Here is a 25,046-nt window from a genome sequence, read left to right as displayed (position 1 = left end):
GTTTAGAAAGGAGGAAGTGGCTAGTGAATGTTAGGTAGATGGAAGCATAGCCAAAGGAACCTGGGACCTTCAACTGGATTCCATTCCTCGGGCTTTCAGGTGTCTTCTTGGTTGGTTATCCATTTAAAATAAGGCAGCTCCCAGGGCGCCTGGGGGACTCAGTCCGTTCAGTGTCTGACTTCGGCTCAGGTCATGATCTCATGGTTCATGGGTCTGAGCCCCGCATCAGGCCCTGGGCTGACAGCTAGGAGTCTGGAGCCTGCTTCGGATTCTGTGTGTCTCTCTCTCTGCCCCTCCCCAGCTTGTGTTCTCTCTCAAAAATAAATAAACATTAAAAATTTTTTTAAATAATAAATTAATGTAATTAAATAAGGCAGCTCCCCATTGTTGCTTTAGCTCTAGAAGGCTGAAGCAGCACAAGTTTGCGGATACAGGTTTCCATATTCCTTGGATATGAGGGTGATCTGGCTGCAACATCTGTCACCCCATTGATTGCCAGGATTGATTCGGCTGATGTAGCTGGCGAGGCAGGTGTCCCCTTCCTCCCTCACCGCTCCATGTGTGTCCCTCCCGAAGCTGTGCACTCAGTCGAAGAGGACGACCTTACCCAATAGAGGAGGACCGTTCTTCGGTCAAGGGTATACAAGTAGCTGCACTTCTCTGCTAGAATCTCCAAACAAGCTCTCAGCATTCCTTCAATACTCTAGGGACATAATCAGAATGACTGCCTTCATCATTGGAGGTCATTCTTATAGACCACCCTCAGGACAGGGTTGTTGAAGAACATCCTTGTGAGTGACCTTCATGTCCTTTCTAATGCAGATTGTGTGATAATACAAGTATGATACAGTTTTCTCTAAAATATAATAGTCCACTTAATTCCCAGATGATTCTTCACTCTTACTTCCTTGTTTATTACTGAGCACCAGCTCTGTCATAGGCATTTTGTAGGGCTGCGGAAATGAGCACCATCCCTTGTTATTATCTGTATATGGATCACTCTTTAGCCATTATTTCTTTATATGTGAGAAAGTGGTAGTCTTATTGTTACCTTTTTATATTTCTGGTTTGCTGTATCTTGACTTCAGAACCACAGATGTAACAGTGCTATCTACCGAAATAAATATCTCATGGCATAAAATAGTTTAAAAATCTGAAGCCTTTGCTCCTCTGTCCTAGGGCTTGTGCAGTAATGCCTCATATTCAGTGAGCCCTCAGTAAATATTTTTTTAATTAAAATCTTTCATTTCTGTAGTAGAATAACCTGTACCTTTAGGCAAAACTTGAATTTAATGTGTTCTGTGTTGTGTGGTTTGTTTTTCAACTAGTTGATGGATTTACAACTGAGTGACAGTAACTTTCGCCGACACATCCTGTTGCAATACCTCATTTTATTCCAGTATCTCAAGGGGCAAGTCAAATTCAAAAGGTAAGTTAATGTGAGTAGTAAATGATTTCCAAATAGTCCTTTCTAAAAGAGGACTTACTGATGTATTTTTCCTATGTGTCAGACTCATTTAATTTATAAGGGTCACATCCCTGAAACCTTCCTTTTGCGGCAACACTAGATAATCAGACACTTTTGTTAGAGATACAAGATGTTAGGATATTTGTTTTAGAGAAAGGTATTGACTGGATCTACTATCAGTGTAAGTCTCTCCTGATGAGCCCCAGGGCTTCCTAGGGGTCCCCCAGTTGTGTGGGTGCAGGTCTCTCTGTTCCAGACATCCACTGTTCCCCTTTCACCTCACTCAAACCTTCTCCAAGCCTGATTTGCAGAGTAAATCCATAATACTTCTCTCACAAGATGTGGAGCTGTCTTAAGCCTTTAGAACTCAAAAGAATAAAGTAAATGTTTGAAGCACAGAGGAGTTCCAGTTTCTTTGGAGTTTCAGAAAACCTGATCAGTTCCTCTACTTCCTGAGTACCTCCACCTGCAGCACAGGCCACTTCCTCTTGTCCTATCCATAACTCAAGTAGAGTTCATCATTACTCAATGGCACTTCTAAGCTGCAAAGCAGTGTTGTATTTATTAGTTGTGTGAAGACTGTGTCTTCACTACCTGCTGGCTTTGAATCCCGCTTTCATCAATCACTATGTGCAGTTCAGCCCTTTCAGGCTTTTGATTTTAATATAACAAATAGCAAGTACTCAAAAACGTTTTTTTTTTTATCCTGCTATTGTTGAGTTTTAATATAGTTTGGTGGAAAGATCAAGGACTTTGGAGCCAGACCTAGGTTTGAATTCAAGCTTTGTTGTCTTGGGCAAATCACTGAGCCTTTATGGCCTCTGTTGAATACACACACATCCTCATTCTAGAATTAAATGAATAATGTGTGTAAAGTGCTCAGATCCTGGCACAGTAGTCTTACCACTATTTACTGGCTGGCAGTAAAGCACCTAGTGCATAGTGAGAGCCTAATTAATGGCACCCATTAACACTTTGGGTCTGCCTTCACCCTTCTCTAGGGGTGGGTTTTTTTTTTATTCATTGTGTTTTGATTGCCTGTTAAAGAAATGTAGCATGCTTTATCTGGATGTGCACCATGTAGAAGAATATGTTAATATTGTCTCAGAGGTTTTCATTCCACATTAAATTTATTTTAGGAAACCTTCATTGCTCTGTTCATAGTTAATCAGATTGAGTGTTCTCCTTTATACACCTTCATGTCTTCAATTCTGATCATCTTAAGTGAAGTGCAAGAATTTTCTCTTATAATCCTATTCATATCTTGGTAACTTCTGACACTGTTTACAGTCTGGTTAACTTATCTGTTATAGGCCTTGGGTTTTTACAAGATAGTATATAAGCCTTAAAATTGAATACACATTGCTGTAACTTAAGTGTGCTTTTATTGCTTTGTTTCCTAGTTCAAACTATGTTTTAACTGATGAGCAATCACTGTGGATTGAAGATACTACAAAATCAGTTTATCAAGTAAGTTCAACATGCAACAAACCCATGATTGAACAAAATGGAAATTTAGAATTTTCTTTGTTTCAGCCCCAAATAGGAAAATAAGGATAAAGTTAAGCTCAGGTACAAGATCACAAACACTTCTTGGTTCCCTGCCTACAAACCACACCTATGATGCAGAAAGTTGTTGAAAGCTTAGTATATTCTTTCTAATCACAGCTACTATCTGAAAACCCCCCCGATGGAGAAAGATTTTCAAAGATGGTAGAGGTATGTGTTTTATATTTACATAGTCTTCGTAGCACCAAATAGAATTTCAAAGGTCTTCATTATATAAATATAATTTCTTTGTTTTTCCCAGCATATATTAAACACTGAAGAAAACTGGAACTCGTGGAAAAATGAAGGCTGCCCAAGTTTTGTGAAAGAAAGGTAAATATATACGCATCTCAAGCAATATGAGAAAGGTATTTCAAAATATCATTTGACATTATTTCACATTATGGATATATGTATATGTGTATTACATATTAAAAAGTGTAAGTAGAACTGTATAAGAATACAACCATTTTGGGGCATCTGAGTAGTTCAGTCACTTAAGGGTCCGACTTTGGTTCAGGTCATAATCTCGCGGCTCATGAATTTGGGCCCCACATCAGGCTCTGTGCTAACAGCTCAGAGCTTGGAGCCTGCTTTGGATTCTGTGTCTCCCTCTCGCTCTTTCCCTCCCCTGCTCATGCGCGCGCGCTCTCTCTCTCTCTCTCTCTCTCTCTCTCTCTCTCTCTCAAATACATATTTATTGAAATAAATAAATGAATTAACAAGAATATAATCATTTTGATTTATTTCTTTTTTTAATTTATTTTTATTTTGAGAGAGAGAATCAGAGCGTGAGCAGGCAGGGGAGGGGCAGGGAGGGAGAGAGAGAGAATCCCAGCTGTCTCAGCACAGAGCTCAACATGAACCCAGAAACCATGAGATCATGACCCGAGCTGAAATCTAGAGTCAGATGCTTAACCAACTGAGCCTTGCAGTTACCCCTGATTTACTTCTAGTTGAATTTTTCACCTTAGATTTCTTGTCATTAAGTTCCCAGAACAAATTATTATTATTATTTTTAAAATGATATATATATACACTCCTTGCAATTTGTTCCCTGGTGTGGGATTTTTGTCTTCTAATGATTGTTTTATAATAATATGAAGCTTTGATGTTTTTATGGGAAGAAAACAAGAACTGAATTTTCTTTTACATTAAACACTTTTATGTGTGCTATCCATTTTTAAGTCCAGTGTGTTTTGTTCACCACAGAACATCAGACACCAAGCCAACAAGAGTAGCTCGCAAGAGAACGGCACCAGAGGACTTCCTAGGGAAAGGACCCAACAAAAAGATTCTAATGGGAAAGTAGGTTAACCTTAATACCATCTCCTATGTAGGATGGTATTAGTTTTTTTATATTTTGAAGATGTTACTGTAAGCACTCTCCAGTTTTTGTGTTTTTCAAGTTTTTTGTGTTTGGTGCATACATAGATGACTAAAGCAGACCACACACTGTCAATCTCGATGGCCCATTACATGGACTCATGCAGATAGATAAGCTTCCATTTTGTTTCTTGCTCCCAAAATCCATGGCTCTAGGCTATGCCATTTTTTTCCACGTCATAGACAATACAGTCGCTGTTAGAATGATCCAGCTCATTTCCAGCTGCTGTAAGGTACCACAATCCTTCAGTTTCTGTTACTTTCCAGTTAATTATTCATTGCTTTATACTCTACTTGAATATTTTTAGAAAAAACAAACGATTGTAATCATTAAATATATGCTTATATAGAAAATTTGCTAAATAGCAAAATTTAACGAAGAAATTAAAACTCATTCTGTCACCACCTAAAAATTCACTGTTTAAGTATTTTTTATAATTTTAAGGCATATGAGGATGATGTCCATAAAAAAATGTATTTATGTGTCTGTTTTGTAGTGAGGAGTTAACAAGGCTTTGGAATCTCTGTCCTGATAACATGGAAGCTTGCAAATCAGAGACAAGGCAAGTTTAAAATGTTTCACATGAAGTATTGCTTTCCTCACATGTCAAGTGAATGAAATGAATTTATTGTGTTGACTTTGGCACAGCAGAGTATGGTTTCCCATCATGAAACACCTAGAAGCACTGGCAGAATAATTTTAGAAATCACAAGGCAATACAAATTCATAAAAGAAGAGGGAACTGAAAACCGAAGTATGAGCTAATATGGTTGCTTCTAGCTGAGAAATTTGCAAATGATTTCCACTTTGGGGAGCCAGGGAACTTGGGTTGTAAGAGCTACAGAATGATAGAAGGTAAGGCCTTAGGCCTGCACACATTTGCAACTGAGTTTCCCTTGAGTAAATTTCAGGCCTTTGAAGCACTGCACTGAACGTAAAAGAACAGATTAAGGAAGAAGGATTTGCTCACTGGCACAGGAACAAGCTTGTCCATTTCTACCTGGGGTGTGGGTGAAAAGGAAAAAGTACTCCCTGAGAAATTATAACAAGTCTACTGTCATGCAGTCCTACAATTTAAATTTATCCTACCTGCAGTTCAAAGGAACCCCCAAGTTAAGGGTGAATTAAAATGTCTCAGTCTGATGATAAAAATCTTTCTGGAGGTCACACCTTCAACCTAAGCCATACAAGGATCCTCCAGATAAAGTCTGATAAGATAACCATCCACACTTAAAACATTCGAGAAAACAACCTACCATGAGAAAGAATCAGCAGATAGAACAACAGAACTTAGACAACCACTTCAGATAATAAAACCATCAGGTAAATACAGCTTAAAATAAGTATATTTAAGATAGCTAAAGACATAAAAGAAGGAATTAAAAATTTTAAAAAGGAACATGACACTCTGAAAAAGGACCAAGCAAATTTGAAAAAACAAATAATCTAGCAATAGACACAGGTGGAAATAAGAATTAATGATTAAGAAATCACCCAGAACAGTAAAAGGGATCAAGAGTTAGAAAATACGAAAGAGTAAAAATCAACCACAGAATGAGGAAATAGAGAATGAGAAAGAGACCATAATCAAGATAATGACTGAGGATTTTTCAGAACTGAGAATAGGCATAAATTCTTAGGTTCAAGTACAAGTCTTAAGTAGGATAAACAAAATAAATCCATATTTCTACATATTGTTGTAAAATCACCCAAGAGAAAAACCAGACTACCTGCAAAAAAACAAAATTAGACTGACAGCTGACTTTAAGAACAAAAGAAACCAGAATGAGTGTTAAGAGAAGGTGTCAACCCAGAATTCTGTAACAAGTTACAGTAGATCAGTCAGGAAGGAGTGATTGAGAAGTAAAGTTACTTTCAGATTAAAACAATATATTATCAACAGTCCTTACTAAAAAAGCTGTCAAGGAAATGGAACCCAGAAACACTGAGTAAATTACAAGAAGGATTGCTATTCAAAGACATTGGTAAACATGAATAAATCTCATCAAGAATTCACTGTATAAAACAGTAGTAATTACTATTTGGGGATTATTTTAAAAGGTAGAACTAACATTTGATAAAAGTAACAGGGAGTGATCAGAAGAATTAAAGAATGTTACAGATGAAGGTAGAGACAGTAACTAGACTTCCAGTAAAACATGCTTGTTAAGTATGTAAAACAAATAGAATGTGTAACTTTGAAATGACGATACAAGGAAATATAGAAGATTCAAGCAATCAAATAAAAATAGGCAAGGAGGAAAAGCCACATAAGAAACACGTAATGGAAAGCATAAAATTATACAGTTAAAAGAAATTCACATATAACAATAAATGGAAATGGACTTCCTAGTTCAAAGATATTAGTCAGTATATATTTTTTATTATTTTGAGAGAGAGAGAAACAGCAAGTTGGCGGGGGGGGGGGGGTGGGCGGGCGGTTGGTAGGGCAGAGAAAGAGGGAGAGAGAGAATCCCAAGCAGGTGGAGCCAGAACTGCGAGATCATGACCTAAGCCAAAGTTAGATGCTTAAACCAAAAGAGCCATCCAGGCACCCCTAGAAGTTAGTATTCTATTTTAAAAGTCCATCTATACGTTGTTTATAAGAAACACCTTAAACATAAGGATATGGAAGGGTTGAAACTAAAAAATATATGTATGATGTATGACAAATGACAATTAGTTATATGGATATTAGATAGAGTTTTAAAGGCAGAAAGCATTATTAAAAATAACGACAATCACTGCATAAAGGTAAAAAATGCATCAGAAATACATAGATCTTCTAAACCTTGTTTCTAAAGAAATAAGTCTAAATAAGGATTAACCAGCTCACAATCTTGACACTTCATTTTGACACTTCTACAAAATGTTTTACTAGAATTTTGATACTAAATACTTTCAGTATTTAATAAGAAGGGTAAGAAAAACTTTGGATTTAACAAGATAGTTAGCAAGCTTAGTCTTACAGAAAACACAAATGCATTTAAATTATATGTGAATAACAAAATGTATTTTAAAAGCTTTCACATACTTTTTAATAACTCCAGAATCAAAGAAGAAATCATAACGTAAATTAGAAAACACAGAATTAAATGGTAAAAAGTATTATAGGTTTAAACTTTGGAGAAATAGAAAATAGAAATTTACGACCTTAAATGTTTATAGTTTTTTAAAAATCTGAAATTTAACTCAGAGTTAACTGAAAATTAAGAATCCAGCAATGGGGGTGCCTGGGTGGCTCAGTTAAGTGTCCGTCTTTGGCTCAGGTCATGATCTCAATTTGCTCTGTCTCTGTCTCAGAAATAAACATTAAAAAAAAAATTTTTTTTTAAGATGTGTTCTAATCAGACCCTTGAATCTTATTTGCTTGACTATCAAAATCTTACTTCTAAAAACAAATTCAGTGGGGCACCTGGGTGGCTCATTCAGTTGAGCATCTGATTTCGGCTCAAGTCATGATCTCACAAGTTTGTGAGTTCAAGACCCACATTGGGCTCTGTGCTGACACCTCAGAGCCTGGAGCCTGCTTCAGGTTCTGTGTGTGTGTGTGTGTGTGTCTCTCTCTCTCTCAAAAATAAACATTAGAACAAAATTTTTAAATCAAAAAAAATTCAAGAAAGATGCCATTAAAAACCAACCATGCTGTAACTATCTAAAATAAGCTCAAAGTTAAACTCTTCAAATTTTAGTATGGTATGGTTATTAGTGTGGGTTTTATTAATTCTGGTTTAAGGAAAAAACATCCTTGGATGTGGACATTTGGATGTGAAATTTTCCTCCTTGCTGGGGAAATTCAAATGTTATTAAACCCCAGGCTCCCCCTGTAAGTAGTAACATTACAGTGTAGAGTCCAGTGACTGTTAGATGGAATACAGTATATGGTAACATTGCAATACCACACTGCCCCTCTTTATTATCCTCTTTGAGAAGTTTAGTTTTGAGTCATTTACCTTTTTTTTAAGTTTATCTTGAGAGTGTACACATGTGGGTGAGCAGGGGAGGAGCAGAGAGAATTGCAAGCAGGCTCTGTGCTCACAGAGCTCATTCCCATGAACTGCGGGGCTCATTCCCATGAACTGCGAGATCACGACTTGAGCTGAACCCGAGAGGCACACTTAAATGACTGAGCCACTCAGGTGCCCAGAGTCCTTTACCTCCTTAAAAATATGAGTTCCTGGGGTGCCTATGTGGCCCAGTTGGTTAAGTGTCCAACTTCGGCTCAGGTCACCATCTCACGGTTTGTGGGTTTGCACCCAGCGTTGGGCTCTGTGCTGACAGCTCGGAGCCTGAGCCTGCTTCAGGTTCCATGTCTCCCTCTCTCCCTACCCCTCCGTCTCTCATGCTCTCTCTCTCTCTCCTTCAAAAATAAATATTAAAAAAAAATTTTTTTTAATCTGAGTTCCTAAGTAATATAACTAACACAAGTGTGGGTAATATGAGAATCTTTCATTGCCATCATTTTATGATTATTTATTAAGAACACCCATGATCCTCACTAGGTATTTTTATAACACCTAGGGAATACATGCCAACTTTGGAGGAATTCTTTGAAGAAGCCATTGAACAGGCAGACCCTGAAAACATGGTTGAAAATGAATATAAGTAAGTAATGTTCCTCATGAGCTAACTTTCCACAGTATTTTTTTAGGAATTGTAAGTACACTGGAACACTAAGAGACATGGCTGGTAGGGCAGTACTTTTCCTCATAGGGGAGTTTACGTGCCAAGTTCACATTAGCACACATCCTGATTTCAATGACCATGCCCACTAACAAGCAAGACACAGAATCATACCTGTTTCAGAAAATAAGCACAATCCCTTTGGACCCGCCCACCTCCCTTCAACCATCCTCTTTTCTTTGTTCCCCTTCAAATCAGAGTCTCCCAAGAGGCGTAGATAACCGTTGCTTCATTTCCTCACCTCCCATTCCCTTGTCAGCTCACTGCTGCTGGGCTGTCTCCCTGTCCCTCCACTGAAATCACTCGTCGAGGTCACGGTGTCTTGTTTTGACCTCCCAGCAGCATTCACCACTGGTCTCTCCCTCCCTAGATAGTGTGTTCTTCTCTGGACATCCAGCAAACTCCACTCCTGCCTGTTTTCCTTCCTGCCTCGCTACATCTCACCTGGCTCCCCATCCTCTACCTAACTCACAAATTTTGGAATAACTTCAGGACTCAGTCATGTCTCCATCATGTAAATCTAGGCAATACCACACAGCACTGTAGTTTTTAATCGGCACTTTGGTGTCATGATTTAAGGGCAAGGACCCTCGTGTCAGACTGTCTGGGTTCCAATCCCAAGACAGTGTCTCCTACTGGCTAGGCTGCTACAGCTACTATAGCACCCCTCTGCCTGTGTCCTCATTGTTAAATAGTAATAATACCCACTCTACAGGGTTATTCTGACGATTAAATAAAATGGTTCACTTTGAACCACACAGGTCATATATTTAGCACACAGTAAATAGAGTGCGGTGGCTGACGTGACCTTATGACTAGTTAACGAGTTAGTTACTGTAATCTCTTAACTAGTGATGCTCCAGTCAGTTCTCCAGAATTGTGATCTTTAAACTCCTGCTTAAAATTTTCTCATGACTGCATATTAAAATTAGGATGAAATCCAAATTCCTTACCTGGATCTAAAAGAATTCAGTCTGACTCCTCCCCCTCCAGCCACATCTCCTCCTCCTCCTCATTTTCTCTCTGTTCTAACCGTACCAACCAGGGTTCTGGTTCACCTCAAAGGTTTTTCTATCTCAGGGCCTTTGCACTTGCTATTATGTTTGCTTCAAACTTCTCCCCCAGGTATTCCCATGGCTTGTGGTCTTATTTCATATCTCTTCTCAGATTACTGCCTCAGGGCAGTTTTCCCTGGCCCAGAAGCTCCACCCCCCCATCAGAAATTCTCACTTTTCTTGGTTTTCTCATCCTTACCACTGTCTGAGATTCTTACACCTTGTGTTTATCAATAATAATGATGCATTCACATTTACTGTGTGTCAGGTACTCCCTAGGCACTTAACATATATACCTCTAAAGTAGAAACTGCTCTTCTCTCCGTTTTACAGTTAAAGAAAGTGAGGCGAAGCGTGTATTGAATACATTGAATAATGTATTGAAGTTCTTATCTAGTAAATGACAGAGCCAGGAAAATCACTCTGGCCTCAGGGCCCTGCCCTTAACTGCAGCACTAGTGTCTTGAGGGCTCCGTGACCCTGAGTGCCAAGTTCAAATATTTGTTGAATGAATGAATGTGATAGTTCTCCAAGAACCTTAAGAACCTGAATGGTATGTATGGATTTCTGGAGAATAAAGTTTGTATTTATGACTGGCAGGATTTTGAAAATGTGTAAAAGATTCAAATTGTTTAAATGGGAATGTGTCCGAGAAGTAGACTGGTTCCCTGTTCAGGCAGAGCCCTGTAGCATGGCATTAACTTAGCAAGACCATGGTATCGGAGTAGCTTTGCAAGTACCAGCACATGTTAAAAGTAGAGGCTCATTTGTAAGAGAGGACTAAAGAAATCAGCTTGCTACTCTTAAGAACTTGGGGGGGAACTGCCAAATGACTTGCAAAAACTCACAACCAGAATACATTTGTGTTCTAGATTCTTCTGCAGCTTGGCTGTTTCTGGAACATTATCTTTAGAATTTGAGGTTTCCATTTCTCACCCACTGCTGTGCTTCGTAACAGTTCATGGATTCTCTTCTTGCATCATTGCTTATTGTGTTGGCTGTTCAAGGTTTCCCTTTTAGTTTTGGAGCCATTTTTCTTCACTGGGTTTGGTATTAAGCAAACTAAAACTCAGATGTTATATAAATGGAAAATAACATATTGGATTAAGTTTATGTGGTCAAAACTCAGCCGTTGAATTTATAAAATATTCTGAAATTCACACCTGTAGGTGGCATTGACAGTATGGACATCAATTTACTGAACATAGTAAACCTTATTGTGAATTTTTTTTCCTAAATAGGTAGATGATTACTGTCTGGCACATAGAACATCTAGTTATTACTATACAAATTGACTTAATCTTAAGTAAAATGTGTATAAACTTTTCAAATGTGTTTGCTGCATATGAACCTGTCTCATCGGATTCTGCTGGTTTCTAGTATTATAAATGAACTGCATACTGAGAAGGTCCTTAGGAATAAGATCAAAATGAAAAGAGTGGTGCCTTCAGCTATTTAGAGTATAGAATTTCACATGGTAAGTTATATTAATTAGAAGGCATATAGAAATAAAAAAACAAATTATAAGATGGACATGTCTTTTCATAGGGCTGTGAACAATTCAAATTATGGTTGGAGAGCCCTGAGACTACTAGCACGGAGAAGCCCTCACTTCTTCCAGCCAACCAACCAGCAGTTTAAAAGTTTGCCAGAATATCTTGAAAACATGGTAATAAAGCTAGCAAAGGAATTACCAGTAAGTAATACAGATGAATTTTTTCATATTCTTTAGGTGATGTTATCTAAAATGATTATCACGATTTGAGCAAAGAAGCTGAATATACAGCTTATCATGTGGAAAAAAATAATGATCTACAAACAAACCCCCATTTTTAGAATAAGGAAAAATATGAGTATATATTTATAGGAAGAAATTGATAAAGTATCCTAAATTACATGCTGTATAAAAAATTTATTAAAGTCCACAATACTTTGGTCAAACTATCATTCCACCTGTAAACTCAGACATGAAATTTTTCCTGTTTGCCAATGCACTTTTATCAAACAGGATCTGAGGGTAGCAGTAGGCATCTTGGCCTATCTTTCTACTCTGTTCTCTTTTCTAATACAAGTTTCTCGTATTACTACAACTCAAAAATTTTTAAGAACATGGTTGCTCCCCTGGTTTTCCCCAGCCCACTGTTACTGTACTAAGATATTTGCAAATCATTATACTTTTTATTGGCTTCCTTCTTCCCAGGTTGGGGGCAGGGGGAGTCTTTCTCATTCTCAGATCTTACCATCCACTCCAAGTTAACACCATCCCATTTGTGATCCTCACCTGCCATTCCCATTTAATATGCTCAAGGATAAAGTTCTGGGTCCTCTATTTGGAAACTCAACCATTCCTGTCTAACCTGAAAGTATCCCCAGGTATTTTACAAGTCAGCATTCTTTGAAACATTCTTCTTCCTCATTTTAGCCTCCTTCTGAAGAAATAAAAACAGGTGAGGATGAAGATGAGGAAGATAATGATGCTTTACTGAAGGAAAATGAAAGTAAGAATTGAATTTTCTTGGCTATTTTACAAAATTGGAAAAGATTGGGGTTCTTTGTTGAGAGGTACGTTATTTGATCTACTTCTCAACTTCTACCACTTATCTCAGCTGTTTCTTATAGTGAGGAATTTTAAACATTGTTTGACAACTTGTAATTCAAATATTACATTTTATGCAATAAAAATGTGGAAGTGACGGGAAGGAAGGTACTTACATTTGAAGGCGACCCATACTTGTTAATTTTGACAGGGATTGGGGTGGTTAGAAGGGAGCACCTGGTTTCAGGGGAGGCCTTCATAATTACACTAGAGGCAACAGCTTTAGCTTTAAAAGAAGTATTGAGGGGCGCCTGGGTGGCTCAGTGGCTTCAGCATCTGACTCTTGAATTAGGCTCAGGTCATGACCCTAGGGTCATGCAATCGAGCCCTGTGTCAGGCTCCACGTTGAGCATGGAGCCTGCTTGAGATGCTCTCTGCCCCTCTCCCCTGCTTGTGCTTTTTCTGTCCTTCACTCTCTAAAATTTAAAAAAATAAAAGAAATACTGATTTCCTAGTGATCATGACTGTAAGAACAATATTCAACCCACAGAAAATATAGAAAAGAATTGTTTTACTTTTAAAGCTTATGAAAGGTGATTAATATTTCAGTGGCCCCGTAACTTCCCAGTTCTGTTGTACTTTGAATTGTACATGTCCTCATACTTTGTACATAATTTACATTTTGTGTGTTTTCTAGGCCCTGATGTCCGGCGAGACAAACCTGTGACAGGGGAACAAATAGAAGTATTTGCCAACAAGCTGGGCGAACAATGGAAGATCCTGGCTCCCTACTTGGAAATGAAAGACTCGGAAATTAGACAGATTGAGTGTGACAGCGAAGATATGAAGATGAGAGCTAAGCAGCTACTAGTCGCCTGGCAAGATCAAGAGGGAGTACATGCAACGCCTGAGAATCTGATGAATGCACTGAACAAGTCCGGATTAAGTGACCTTGCAGAAAGTCTAACTAATGACAATGAGACCAATAGTTAGCTTCTTTTTCCTTCATTTTTTTTTTTTTTATTAAAACTGTGATAAGATTTTGTTACCAAGCAGCATTTGATAAGAGGTCCAATGGTTTTGGTAAACAATAAACATTTTTATAACAGTTGTTGTACAGTTGGCTGGTGCTCCAAGAACAAAAGAACACATTGGCTCTTGATGACTGACCTCAGGGTTTCAGAAGGGAGTAGGTTGGGAAATGGCCAAAATAAAGTGACCTCAAGGTCAAGTATCTTTGTTAAATATTTATAATGAAGTCAGTAAGCAATATTTAGGGAGCATGGTGTTTCCTAAGATATATGCCAGATTAGATTCCTGCATGCCATTAGTAGTTACAAAATTTAATGTGCTGTTCTGAAAATCCCAGAATGACTTTGTGAAACCATATGACTGCTCTGTTCTCATTCATTTGTGCTTTAAAGCAGAGGATCAGCAAACAATGGTCCATTTTCCACCTGTTTTTACAAGTAAAATTTCATCAGCACAGATGCCGATTCCTTTAAGTATGACCTATGGCTCCTTTCATGCTACAACACAGTTAAGTAGCCACAACAAAGATTATGGCCTGCAAAACCTAAAATAATTTACCATCCACCCTACCCATTACAGAAAATGTTTACCTTATTTCTTTTAAAGTTGGAGGTTGGCAAAGTCTAAAACCTAGTCTTTTTAGCTTTACAAAAATTATTTAACCTCTTTAAGTCCTTAAAATAGAGACTTATACTTCAGGGACTATTGTGAAGTTTGAGATGTATTATGTGAATGCAATCTATAAACAGCAAAGCACTATATAGTAATGGCTGGAGTTACTACTATTAGTTACTAACAACCAGAAAGATAGTTACTACCATCTATTTCCCACGTAAGTATTAGGTCATCACTGTTCATTTGTTTTGAATCCTGAAAGGCTACTAAGTGCTTATTACACCATAAATGTTCTTGCTTGGGCTTAACGTCCCTAGCTAGTCCCGACAGTGATACAGCACAGCTGTACTATCAAAAGGGCCTCAGTGCTCATGGCACAGCATACAAGGCACACTCAAGAATCAAGACATTTTCTGGTCTACTCTCCCTTCTCAAAAACCTTATATGCAAGGTTGAACTCTAAAATAGTCTTATTTAAAACACTGATATAAGTCCCAATTTCTTATACTTAAAAAAATCTTTGGAATAATGCTTATTTGGATCAAGTAAGATGAAATCAATTTTATAACAATTAAGGAATTACAATTTTAAAATTCTAACTCCATACAAGACCTACTTTGTTCTAAACCTACCTCACCTGATCCAGTAGCTACAGCATCCTGCAAATCAGAAATGTGAATTCTAATTGCTAAATTTATGTCCTCAAAATTGTTCAGACCAAGACAGAATAAAAACTGCAGTCACAAGCCTCATGGCAATATCTAGGAATCCTTACCATTCTTATGGTATATGGTCTCCTCCTCCCCATTCTAGTCTGTACCCTCTTCCAAGGCAAAGGGAATAATGACTGCCAATAATTACCATTTAGCTGAAGAAGCTATTTACAAGTAAGTTTCCCTGAAACGCTTATTTTATCCCGTCTCTGATTTTATCATATTGTTCAAAGTTTAGAGGAAAATGGCCATTATTCTCTAGGAAACTAGTAGTTATCGGTGCTGTGCTCTGCAGAGCATTACAACAGCCTAAGATCGGACATTTCATGATAATCCCCCAAACTTCATTTTACATACCTAACTCAAAATCAGAGACAAATTAGCTAATTTTCTATCTTTGTCTAGCAATCAATCAAGGCTCTTAAAGATGAGGAACTAATTAGAATGTGTTAAAACGTAAGAAACCTACCATACTGAAACACCACATATTCTTGGTATTTTTACCATCACTTTAAAAGTCACTATTAAATTCTGAGATAGACATGGAGATTTTGGGAACAGATGAAAGTAAAAACAATTGAGCCAAGGAAAAGAGCAATAAACGTCATTGCAGTCAGCATCCAAAGAACTCCATTACTTTTACAACTTTATATTTCTTTTAAACAATATAATGTGAGGAGGCAAAAAAAAGATAACATTTTTTAAATGGATGCTTAACAGCAGAATAAGACTAACCATCTGCAGAAACTGTATAGTATTACATATTACCTAAACTCAACCCAAGCTCCAACACTCAGTAGACAAAAGACTTGAGGTCAGAAGCTGTTAGTCCCTCCTTTTTTTTTTTTTTTATTAAATATCCTCATTTTCTAAAAATAAGCAACCAGAGCTTGTCAACTTTTTTTTTTTTTAAAGGTTGATGACTACAAAACCATTGCAAAGTTAAATATACAAACCATAGTACAGAGAGACACAGTAATAAATGTATAATCAAATGTACTATTACTGATCACAATTTATTTTAAAGTCATGAAAAGCCAGCAACAGTCAGGCTGGACAAATACTTGATTGTACCCATGTTTCCATGGGATGTGGGCAGCAGCACTGAGTAACACAATGAGAAAAACACTTACTTCCTTTCTACCTTCCTGGTAAAATTTTTGTTAGATAAGGCAAAGGATGGGCAGCTATGAATCACCGGTGGTTTGAACCATGCAAGAACAACAACAAAGAGTAATAGGTGTGCAATAAACATCTGATTGCTGAATCCTGGGCTGAAAAAGGGAGAAAAAATTTATCACAGAAGGTAATGGTTGAAAGGCATTTTCAGATGAGAATTTTTAAAAATTAATGCAAGAAATAAGCTTTTAAAAAATATCTTCCTGCAACCTTTATACAGGGGAACACAGTCCAAAGGCAATTTTCTTTATTCTGTAATTTTTTTTAGGTTGATCCACAGAGTGGTCTGCTTCCACCCTCTTTTGTTCCACACGAGGGGATACACATAAAACCACCTAAATAGCTTCTGCTAAAGCTCTGGATTATAGAAATGATCAACAAATAACATTTATTTCACACCTAAACATAAATAGCTAAAATTACTGTTCACTTTCCTCTTCCATTATTTCAACTCTGCGAGGCCCATACAGTAATACATATGCTATATGCCAGTCTCCACCACCAGAAAGCCGCAAGATATCCTCTGGTGTCACGATGCTGACCTTATCATCATCAAACTTAATCCACTCATCTGAAGAACAAGAGAAGAAAATGAAATTAATATCCTAGAGGATTTTCTCAGTTTCATTTCAAAAAAAAGTACTGAGTAATTTTAGGCTAAGTAGTATTCCATCTATCATACTAACAGTTTTCCAAGTGTAGTCCAGGGACTACTCATTGTCGTAACACTATTAAAGCATTAGTTGCCGTTTTGCCCTCATTCTCTCAAGTGTGCTTTGGAATTTTCCAGAAGTCACAGAAGATGTGTGATAAAGCAACAGACAAAATGCAGAAACAGTTAAGAGGATCCAGCTGTCTATCAAGCCAGACAAAACAGACCTACAAAATCAAATCAGTACTATTTCTCTTGCTATTTTTTGTTTTGGAAAATAGTTATTTTTAGGTTATTTGTGTGATATGTTTTTTTATTTTATTACTGTCAGTTTTCACTGAATTAATTTCTCAGTAAATATTAGGAGAATCCTTAAAAGCAAAAGCTCTTTGTGGACCTCAAAAATTAAGAATGTAAAAGGGTTCTAAAACCAAAAAGTTTAAAAACCACTGGGTTACAAAATTTGTACTAAATAAACTGTTAACATAATTAACAAGTGGGAAAACAAAAAAACAACAACAATCCTTACCTTGTTTCCTTTTTACCCATGATACATAATGGCCTGAAGAGCTAGACCTTCCCTGATGTGTTAACACTGCTTGCAAATCATAGTATCCACAATTATTGGAGCCAATATCTAAAAAAACGTAAATCCAACATTAGACAATGAATAGGTGCTTTCTCAAGCTAGGTAAGCAAGCAAGAAGTCTGATGGTTAGTCTAGAGAAGTACTACTCTATTATTAGAATTCAGTAAGACACTACTGTTCAAAATTAAGGATTTATGAAAGATATTTTATGAAGTATGGTAGTATTCACAGAACTAATGCCAAAAGACTGATTTTTACTGTGTCTAAGGCACATTATATTTTAAGAAATCTGACTTTTTTTAAAGCATGCTATCTGAAAAAATTCCTAAGTGCCAATACAATAATTTTACCTTCAACACACACACATACACACACACAGAACACAGTAGTAACTCAACTGAAGTTATTTTTTCCACTTACCATCAGCAAAAGAAAAAGGTTCATATTTAACTTCTTTCTGGGGACTACTCTTTTTGTCACTCTGAGGAGAAAAAAATTTAACTTTAAATCATGATATTGGAAATAAAATTTATATTCTCCAATAAGTATTCATTTCCACAAATATTTACTGACTACAATACAAAGACAAAATGTAGTCTACCTTACAATTTACTAAAACGATATAACTATAGTTAACATAAAACTGTAGGGGCGCCTGGGTGGCGCAGTCGGTTGAGCTTCCGACTTCAGCCAGGTCACGATCTCGCGGTCCGTGAGTTCGAGCCCCGCGTCAGGCTCTGGGCTGATGGCTCGGAGCCTGGAGCCTGTTTCGGATTCTGTGTCTCCCTCTCTCTCTGCCCCTCCCCCGTTCATGCTCTGTCTCTCTCTGTCCCAAAAATAAATAAAAAACGTGGAAAAAAAAAATTAAAAAAAAAAAAAAAAAACAAACTGTAAACCCAAAGAATCTACACTCCAACAATACAATCTTGTATGTATAGTAACAGACCCTCTGACCAACTATAAGCCACTAAACCTAGAGCACAGCAGTGAATAGAGCAGTACAGATAAACTGTTCTAGAACACAGAAGGAAAACCCAAGTCTATATTTTAATCAAAATACTATCAAACCACATAGGATAAGAAAAAAAAACGGTTATATCAATAAGACAGGAAAGTCAAATTGCTGCAACATTAAAGCTACTAAGACATGATCACCTGCTCAAATGAACTGAATCTTAGTTTAAATGAACTAAGCTCTTTAATTCAGCAAATATTTACCTAATATCGAAACACAGGATTTACTACTTTAGACAAAGGTTTGTAGTGGGAACTCTCCCTGCCTCAGCCCATATCAGTGTGTAATAAAAAATTATTCTTTAAATTTTTTTTTTTCAACGTTTATTTATTTTGGGACAGAGAGAGACAGAGCATGAACTGGGGAGGGGCAGAGAGAGAGGGAGACACAGAATCGGAAACAGGCTCCAGGCTCTGAGCCATCAGCCCAGAGCCCGACGCGGGGCTCGAACTCCCGGACCGCGAGATCATGACCTGGCTGAAGTCGGACGCTTAACCGACTGCGCCACCCAGGCGCCCCGTAAAAAATTAAATTTATCTAGGCATATGGACACACATTTCTTGAAAACTGTAATGCTAATGAACACAATGCAAGCAGTTTAAAGATAGGTGGAACAACAAGAAGTCAAAGGATCCTACAACAAAAAAAGTGGCAATTAGGTCAACCATTCCTTTTAATATAATTAAAATTTAATATTGAGAGTAACCATAGGAAAAGCTATAGAAAGAAAATCATTTTTTAAGTTATAGCTAAATTAGAAATCTATCATATGTTCAAGTAACCACAAGGCAATAAAGGGAAATGAAAAACAGAACAAAGAGAAAGCAAAATATAACAGATTTAAGAAATCAATAATTATATTAAATGTAAATGGTCTAGAGGCAGCTGGGTGGCTCAGTCGGTTAAGCGTCAGACTTTGACTCAGGTCATGAACTCACAGTTAGGGAGTTCGAGTCCTGCGTTAGGCTCTGCATGACAACAGAGCCTGCTCAGATCCTGTGTCTCCCTCTCTCTCTCTGCCCCTCCCCTGTGCTTGTGCTCTCTCTCAAAAATAAACTTTAAAAAAATGTTTTCATGTAAATGGTCTAAATATACCAATAAGAAGAGATTAACAGAGTGTCTTAAAAAAACATGACCCAACTAACTCTATGGTGTCTACAAGAAACTCCTCAAATATAACTATATAGGCAAATTTAAAGTAAAAGAAAAGATATCATGCAAACATTAACAAAAACAAAGCAACGGTGGCAATAGTACTGTCAGATAAAGTAGACTTCAGAGCAAAGAAAATTACCAGGGGCAGAAAGTGACAGTGCATAATATAAAGGGGTCACTCCACCAAGAATACTTAGCAATCCTAAAGGTGCAGGCACCAAATAACAGGGCTACAAAACCTGCACATCAAAAGCTGACAGAACTGAATGGAGAAACACGTAAAACCACAATTTTAGCTTCCTCACTCTCAACAATTGATAGAGCAACATCACCATCAACCAACTGAATCTAATGAACATCCAAAGAACACATTCCATTCAACAACAGAATGCAAATTGTTTTTCAAGTACCCATGGAATATATATCATAGCTAAAGGGAGGGAGAAAATTTTGGAAGCCATGTATCTGACAAACGATTCATATGTATAATATAAAGAACTCCCAGAGCATCTGGGTGGTTCAGTCAGCTAAGCGTCTGACTCTTGATTTTGTCTCAGGTCATGATCTCATGGTTCATGAGATCGAGCCCCAAATCAGGCTCTGGACTGACAGCGCAGAGCCTGCTTGGGATTCTCACTCACCCCTCTCTCCATCTGCCTCTCCTCTGCTTGTGCTCCCTCTTCTCAAAATAAATAAGTAAACATTAAAAACCATATATACAGGGCACCTGGGTGGCTGAGTTGAGCATCTGACTTCAGTTCAGGTCATGATCTTATGATTTCTGAGCCCTGCATTGGGCTCTGTGCTGACAGCTCAGAGCCTGGAGCCTGATTTGGATTTTGTGTCCCCCTCTCTCTGCCCCTCCCCCACTTACTGTCTCTCCCTCTCTCAAAAATAAATGTTAAAAAAAATTTTTTTTATACACACACACACACACACACACACACACACACACACCACACACACCTATACATAAAGAACTCTCAAAATTCAAGAGTAAAAAATAGCACAATTAGAAAATGAGAAGACATGAAAAGACATTTCACCAAAGAGGAAATACAGATAGCAAATAAATACATGAAGACACAGTCAATATCAGCCCTTAGGAAAATGCAAATTAAAAGCCACAATGAGGTATTGCTGCAAACCTATACAAATGGCTAAAATAAAGAATAGTGACACCACCAAATTCTGGCCAAGACTGCAGAAAGTGGATCAGTCATATGCTATTGATAGGCATCTAAAATGGTACAGTCTCTAGGGAAAACATTTGAGTTTCTTAAAAAACGAAATGTACAACTACCATGCAATCCAGCAACTGTGCTCCTGGGTAATCACTCCTAGAGAAATGAAAATTTATCTTCACACTGAAACTGGTACAGGAATGCTTATGGTAGCTTTATTCACAATAAACAACCCAGCTATCAATAGTTAAACTGTGGTATACGCATACCATGGAATACTCTTCAGCAACTCTACAAAATGACCTGGACTAATTTCCAAAGAATTATGCTGAGAAAAGAAAATCTCAAAGGTTACATACTACATAATTCCATTTATATAATGATCTTGAAATGACAAAATTACAGGAATGGAGAAAAGTCAACAGTTGCCAGGAATTGAGGAGGTAGGGGCCAAGGGAAAGTGGGTTTGGCCACAAGGGAGCAAGTATGCAGAAACTTTGGTTGATGAAAATGTACTGCATCTAGACTGTATTAATGTCAGTTTCCAGGTTATGATACTGTATTATCGTTTTGAAAGATGTTACCACAGGGGAAACTTGGTAAAAGGTATTTGGATCTCTTCGTATTACTTCTTTTAACTGCATGTGATTCTACAATTATCTCAAAATAAAGCTTAATGTTTAAAGATAAAAGCATTTAGTACACATACAGTAGTAATTTGTAGAAGAATTTAATTTTAAACTTGATATACAATATCACACTAGAAATATCTCGTTACCAGGAAAGATGTTTTTCATAATGAAAAAAAAAAAAAAGAATCCAACACACAGTTCAGCTGTACCTTATCTGAACCTAAAATAATACAACTTATTAAATACAAAGTCTCCTAAGATTGTGATTTTAGCAGTTAAAGGCAGGCACACCAGCAGCACCTAAAAGATACAACTTAGTTGTCACAGTAGGCATAAGTGAGCCAATACTCTACAACATGAATTCCATCTTAAAATAGAGATAATTCCATGACTTACAAGGAAAACAATAAAATACACTAAAAACACTAGGCAAGATTTTATGTAAAGTACTTTGAGGTGATAAAAGAACTTTAAGCTTAAGCTACATATTACAGGGAAAAAATATTAGGGCTTATTCTACCATAAAGGGCCCATACACCATAACTAGAGTTCTTTTTCTTACACTAAAATATACCCAAAACTTTTGTGAATAGAGAAAATAGAGGTTCATCCATTTCTACTAAGAGATTAACAATAACAAAGTAATTGTTGAACAGATTAAAGATTAAAATATCAAAATGAGAAAATCAGCAATAAGAACCTACTGTCTTTGGCTGCTGATTCACTTTTTTATCTTCTAGATCCTTGAATTTTGATCGAAAAGAGACCATTTTCTCCTGAAGTTCTGGTGTACATAGTTCGTACACGTCCAACATAAGAGGAAATTTAACATCCTATATACAAACCAAGAAAAAAAATGTGTAAACACACTTATAAAGGTAGTTATTAAAAATATCTATAACACTTTTATAGTAGTACTTTCATAATCAAAAGAAGTTGAAAATAAAATTTATAAAAATCACTTGTAAACCTATGCAGCTGAAAACATCACAGTGCTTATTTTCAATCTGGTCCTAATTTTCCTTTTTAAATAGGCTCCATGCCTAACTTGGGGCTTGAATGCAGGATGCTAAAATCAAGAGTCACATGCTCTACCAACTAAGCCAGCCAGGCACCTGGGTCCTAACTTTTTAAGGTAAAAAAAAAATTTTTACTTTTTTCCCCCCAATATTCTAACCCATAACATTAACCACAGAGGAGTTACCAAAATTTACATGACAAAAGAAGCATTTCAAAAACATTAGATCAGGGGCACCTGGACGGCTCCGTCAGTTAAGCGTCCAACTTCAGCTCAGGTTATAATCTCACGATTTGTGGATTTGAGCCCTACATCAGGTTCTACGCTGACAGCTCAGAGCCTGGAGCCCGCTTTGATTGTGTTTCTCCCTCTCTCTCTCTCTGCCCCTCCCCTGCTTGTGCGTGCTCTTGCTCTCTCAAAATAAACTTTAAAAAAAAAAAATTATATCAGTTGCTGTGAAAATAATTGACACTTATAATGGACAATGGAAATCAATTTACAAATGGGGTCACTTAATGACTCTTTGTAACTTGAAATATTCCTTTACACAGAAATAAGTGGTACAGTTTAATAACTAAATATTAATAAATATTTATAGTTAACACTAGTAAATACTTCCAACTACATTTGACCCTATCATGTAACACTAAGTATATCTAAAATTGTATTAAGAATTTCAGCTGTCTCCCAAGGATCAAGGACTGTGGATATGTAGCAGAGCTACAGTTCCATAAAACAGTTCTTAAGGCTGGCTCTTACTGAAGAGATTATAATTACTGCACTAGAGAGTGTAGTGTGTTATAATACTGCTGGGTCAGTATCTATGGAGTTGAGGATCTGCTCTAGAGCAGTGTTTCTGGGAGAGTGAAGGGCAACCATCAGAATTAACTGGGAATCTTTCAAAACACTGTAAGACCTCAGGGCCTACTTAATCAAATGCTGTGGGTGCTGGTGGTAAAAATCAGGCATGTGTATGAATGATTTAAAAGAAAAAGGATAGGGGCGCTTGGGTGGCTCAGTCGGTTGAGTGTCCAACTTCGGCTCAGGTCATGATCTCGAGGTTCACGGGTTCAAGCCCCGTGTCGGGCTCTGACAACTCGGAGCCTGGAGCCTGCTTCAATTCTGTGTCTCCCTCTCTTTCTGCCCCTCCCACACTCACGCTCTGTCTGTCTCTCTCTCCCTCAAAAATATAAATAAACACACAAAAAAAATTTCTTTAAGAAAAAGGACAATAGATAATTCCAATACACAGTCTTGGTTAATTAAGAACCACTTATCTAATGTTAATAACTTCCCTTACAGTATTTTGAAGTTTATCCCTAAAGGAATAAAGAAACCTTTAAGTCAGGGATTTCTATCAAAGAATTACAATATTTTATGATACTGAAGCTCATTACTAACCTTAAGAACTTTAGCATTCACAGATTCCTTCTCTTTATAAAAAAATCGAACCATCTGAATAGTCAAGTAAGCAGGTAGTCGGCTGATCTTAGACTGAGGAGAAAAAATAAAGAAATCCTATCACATGCAAATAACACACAAGTTTTTAATTCCTTGGTTTGGTACAAAGACTGGGTAACATTAATTAACTGGAAACCTTTCATCAAAATGGATTCAATTTCAAAAGGAATGCACAACTTACAGATTTGATGTATAAAGCATTTCTTTGCAATGTCGGAGACTGTTTGGTGATTTCTTCCTGAAGTCGCTATAAAAAAAAAAAAAAAAAAAAAAAAAGGAACATAACAGAAGACCAAACATTTTTAGTTTAAAAATTTTTTTTCTGCAATATAGAATCACACTTTTTTTTTTTTAAATAAGTTCTATGCCCAAAGTGGGAATTGAACTCGTGACCTTGGGGATCCAGAATCACATGCCAGGGGTGACTGGGTGGTTCAGTCGGTTAAGCGTAAGACTTCGGCTCAGGTCATGATCTCGCAGTTTGTGAGTTCAAGCCCCACGTCGGGCTCTGTGCTGATAGCTCAGGGCCTGGAGGCTGCTTCAGATTCTGTGTCTCCCTCTCTCTCTGCCCCTCCCCTGCTCACACTCTGTCTCTGTCTCTCAATAATAAACAAACGTTAAAAAAAAATTTTTTTTTTAATTTTTTTTTTAAACATTTATTTTTCTTTTATTTTTGAGACAGAGAGAGACAGAGCATGAACAGGGGAGGGCCAGAGAGAGAGGGAGACACAGAATCCGAAGCAGGCTCCAGGCTCTGAGCTGTCAGGACAGAGCCTGACGCGGGGCTAGAACTCACAGAGCGGGAGATCATGACCTGAGCCGAAGTCGGACGCCCAACCGACTGAGCCACCCAGGTGCCCCTTAAAAAAAAAAAAAAAAAAAAAAAAAAGAATCACATGCCAGCCAGGCACCCCTGAAATCTACTTTTAATTCTGTTAGACAACATATGAACATGGATTTATACCACCGAAAAATTATCTAAATGAAGACAATGTACGAAGGCCTTTAGATTTGGTTCAGTTCTGAAAAGGCATCAAATAATTTATACTAGTGTGAGCTCCTCAGAATGTAAATAACGTTTGAAGTTTTTAAATTGTGACCCAAATGTTGCTCATATTCTGAGT

At 37.3% G+C, this 25,046-nt stretch overlaps 2 protein-coding genes across 2 annotated transcripts in view; one reads left to right on the top strand and one right to left on the bottom strand.

Annotated features, from left to right (window-relative positions):
* The window catches only part of THOC1 (THO complex subunit 1), a 53,372-nt gene extending 39,584 nt beyond the window's left edge, over positions 1-13,788 (top strand). Inside the window, exons 12-21 of the mRNA XM_047086999.1 lie at positions 1,329-1,429; positions 2,872-2,938; positions 3,137-3,187; positions 3,279-3,349; positions 4,229-4,324; positions 4,900-4,965; positions 8,925-9,008; positions 11,690-11,837; positions 12,564-12,639; positions 13,375-13,788. Coding sequence (XP_046942955.1) covers positions 1,329-1,429; positions 2,872-2,938; positions 3,137-3,187; positions 3,279-3,349; positions 4,229-4,324; positions 4,900-4,965; positions 8,925-9,008; positions 11,690-11,837; positions 12,564-12,639; positions 13,375-13,670 — 1,056 coding nt within the window. The 3' untranslated portion in view covers positions 13,671-13,788. The remainder of the gene's footprint in view (positions 1-1,328; positions 1,430-2,871; positions 2,939-3,136; positions 3,188-3,278; positions 3,350-4,228; positions 4,325-4,899; positions 4,966-8,924; positions 9,009-11,689; positions 11,838-12,563; positions 12,640-13,374) is intronic.
* Positions 13,672-25,046, bottom strand: part of USP14 (ubiquitin specific peptidase 14) — a 50,475-nt gene continuing 39,100 nt past the window's right edge. The window contains exons 11-16 of the mRNA XM_047087000.1: positions 24,104-24,169; positions 23,863-23,955; positions 22,148-22,276; positions 17,878-17,938; positions 17,398-17,505; positions 13,672-16,787 (exon numbers count right to left, since the gene is read on the bottom strand). Of these exons, the coding sequence (XP_046942956.1) occupies positions 16,636-16,787; positions 17,398-17,505; positions 17,878-17,938; positions 22,148-22,276; positions 23,863-23,955; positions 24,104-24,169 (609 nt within the window). The 3' untranslated portion in view covers positions 13,672-16,635. The remainder of the gene's footprint in view (positions 16,788-17,397; positions 17,506-17,877; positions 17,939-22,147; positions 22,277-23,862; positions 23,956-24,103; positions 24,170-25,046) is intronic.

Source organism: Lynx rufus, unplaced genomic scaffold, assembly GCF_022079265.1.
Source record: "Lynx rufus isolate CCGP_SWC_20201006 ecotype Redwood Valley unplaced genomic scaffold, mLynRuf1.p SCAF_22, whole genome shotgun sequence".
In the NCBI taxonomy this organism is placed as follows: domain Eukaryota; kingdom Metazoa; phylum Chordata; class Mammalia; order Carnivora; family Felidae; genus Lynx; species Lynx rufus.
The sequence above is the reverse complement of the archived record's forward strand: the minus strand, read 5'-3'. Positions and strand labels throughout refer to the sequence as shown.